This window comes from Limulus polyphemus, unplaced genomic scaffold, assembly GCF_000517525.1.
Source record: "Limulus polyphemus unplaced genomic scaffold, Limulus_polyphemus-2.1.2 Scaffold5381, whole genome shotgun sequence".
Classification (NCBI taxonomy): domain Eukaryota; kingdom Metazoa; phylum Arthropoda; class Merostomata; order Xiphosura; family Limulidae; genus Limulus; species Limulus polyphemus.
The window spans coordinates 37,185-40,354 of record NW_013670991.1 but is presented as its reverse complement, the minus strand read 5'-3'; the positions used below and the strand labels follow the sequence as shown (position 1 = coordinate 40,354).

General features: G+C 33.1%; 1 protein-coding gene across 1 annotated transcript in view; it reads left to right on the top strand.

Annotated features, from left to right (window-relative positions):
* The window catches only part of LOC106472496 (myelin expression factor 2-like), a 39,729-nt gene that overhangs the window by 6,139 nt on the left and 30,420 nt on the right, over positions 1-3,170 (top strand). The window contains exon 2 of the mRNA XM_013933151.2: positions 1,913-2,088. Within this exon, the coding sequence (XP_013788605.1) occupies positions 1,913-2,088 (176 nt within the window). The remainder of the gene's footprint in view (positions 1-1,912; positions 2,089-3,170) is intronic.

The following is a 3,170-nucleotide window of genomic DNA, read 5'->3' as shown; positions in this document are numbered from 1 at the left end:
CAACCTGAAACGTCTAGTGAACCACAACTTTTCACACAAGGTGAACTTAATGATTTGGTGAGAGATTTCAGCCTTCCAAAGGATTCTTTAGAGATTTTGGGGTCTGTATTTTGGGCTAAGAACTTACTTTTTCCAGGTACATCATTTTACTGGTACAGAAAACGTGAGAAAGAGTTTATACCATATTGTTCACAAGAAGGTTCACTGGTTTATTACAACAATATTGCTGAATTAATACCAATGCAAGGAGCTGCAGTCTATGAACCACGTGAGTGGCGATTGTTCATTGATTCCTCCAAAAGAAGACTTTAAAAGTCCTTTGTATATTGTTGAGTCAACAATCCAGTTATACAAATTTTGTGTAAATGGGACAGCAGAGCAGTAAATCATCACTGGATAAAGAAGCAATGGCCACGCAGAGTCAGCCTCATACCAGGATTGAAAAACATTGAACATTAATAATATTAATCAATTCTTTATTCTAAAGTTGTAAATTTTGCAAGCAATGATTGCAAACCCTGCAACTTATTTTATCAGATGGATATTCATTACAGATGTGTTACTTTAACCAGTTCACTGTAGCTGGGACAAATATTTCTTATTATCAGTGCTGTTTACGCCTTCCTCTGATGGGTCCAGATTCATCTTGACTATCATCACTAGATGGAGAGCTAGCATCCTCTTGTCTCATTGCCTCTTCATCATCACACATATTAACATCACTGAACTTACTTTCACTATCTTTTAAGCTTTAATTAGGGTTACTACTCACCACTATTGATACAGGCATGGTTGGCACACAGTTGTTGTACATTCTGCTTAGGCATCTTGTTGGTTATTGAGTGGGAAAACATTGAGGGAAACCATATATCAACATTAGGTGGGATGCCAATAAATACTTTCCAACTCATTTTACCCCCATAAGTCATGTGCAGCAATTTTGAATGACAATGGGAAACATTTATCCCAGTCGCAAGGAAAGTGCTAAGAGTTAGGTTTTAAAATGTGTAGTAGTGTGTACTGAAGGTGCAGTTGTTGGGGAAATGTTTTTCAGTCAACATTTTAATTAAACATGACATCATGAGATATATTACATGCATATCCTGTTGCACTGCTGTCACTGTCTTTTAGTATCAAAACTTACTAGTTAGAATCTAAAAATTATTTTACTACTTATAAAATATTTCTATGTTTTATTTAATAAAAAGAAAATGTATTAATGTCCAATGTGTGCTGTTTCTAACTGCCTGGAACTTATTGAAATTTTGTGGAGAAAGAAAATTGATCACACTCAGTAATTTCACAAATTTGTTTATTTTCAAATACAGTTTCTAAATGCCTGGGACTTGCAAATGAGATTGTGTATGTATTATACAAGATGTTCTGTACTGTTCATTCTCGATGTACATGAACGAGTACCCACATTTATGTTTGCTGTTGGTTCATTGAATCGTAATGCATTGTTCTAAAAAAATTAGTTAATAATGGGAACGTACTTCCCATCAGTACTGTAAGTTTGCTTTCTGTCGAAGAACACGTGGAATGTTAACCATTTGCCACAAGAAAATAATAATTTCTGTGAGAATTGTGAATTTAACTTTTATTCTTCAAATAAACCCTGTTGCATAGAATTCTGCTGATCTGTATTATTTGTTTCTGTCAGTTGTTAAACTGTGACAGAAAATTGTAATTTTTTGATGACTGGACAACCTTGCATTGTCTGAATAGACAAACAGCTGGCTTCAGGAGACTAAAGGTTCGGTAAGCATCATTTATTAATCAACAGTTTTATACAGTAATCCAAGTTCTTTGGTTTGGTTCCTGAGTGAAGATCAGTGTTTCTCATAAGTTTAATATTTAACAATTATCAAGTCTTAATAAATGCTTAAATGTTTTTCCTTTTTGTGGAAAGATCACGTTCCAGGTCTCCCATTGAACGTAACAAGGAAAGAGACAGAAAGGATTATTCTAGGGATAGAGGTGGGGAAAGGCGTCAACAAAGACTGACAGGCTACAGACGTGTGTATGTAGCTAATATACCTTTTGAATCTAAATGGACGGACATTAAAGATCTATTCAGAGAGCAAGGTGAGTTGTATTTCAAATATAAAGAGTAATATCATGATCTTGCCTACATTGTAGTTTTAAGGGTAGTTTCTGTTTTGAAACTGAATTACAGGTTATTATTATCTCCAGCAATACGTGCACAATTTGTATGTTTAAAGTCAACCAAAAGGTTAAATTATTAGAAAAATATTAACATATAAAATATTAGGGTGAGATGTCACTGGAATCATGAAATAAAGAAAGAGGGAGTTGCTTTCTTCTTCAAAGTGTGTGTGTGTGTGAAGGAGGATATAGGTTCAAGGTCATTATGGGATTCAATAAAATGTAACATAGAATGTCATCAATTATATTTTATTCATGGATTTTAGCTTGTAGAGTTGTTAAAGGATATTATTTGATGTTTCATCAATAATATATCTAAAATTATTGTTTTTATATGCTTATAAAATTTAATCAGAATTAAAAAAATACACTTAAGATATTTTTTGATTATATGAGTTAGGAGACCTGTTGATTTTATTTCTTTATTTTGAAGATCATTTTCTGATTTGTATCATGTATACAAGATCACTGTTAAAGTTACAGCCAAAAAGATAAGTAACCATATAAAAAAGGGCTAACACAATAGTTAAACAAGTATAGGGAAATTTTGAAAAATATATAATTACAATTTTTTAAATAACATAAGTTTATGGGTAAGCCAATCATCTAAGCTCATATGATTTGAAGTAAGAGCCAACTACTAACAAGACATGGAACTCAAACCGGAAGTACTTCTTGGACAGTAAAATATATAGATTGCAGCGATGAAAGTAATAAAACTTTCACTGGAAAGAACTAACAAATTCAAATCAGAATTAGTAATGTTTGCATCCTTAAAAACACAAGCCCAGTAAATAGTGAACAGACTGCATTCCTTGAATCTGTTAGAAATGTGTGCATGGTAAAGAAGCCCCAGGTAGAACCTGAAGACCTGCTTTTGTAATAGCCAGATTGATAATGAATCTAAGTTTCAAATAGACAGCAACTTACAAATGTAGAGGATGACGTTTCGAAAGTCTGCGGAAGACTTTCAAAACGTCGTCTTCTACATTTGTAAGTTG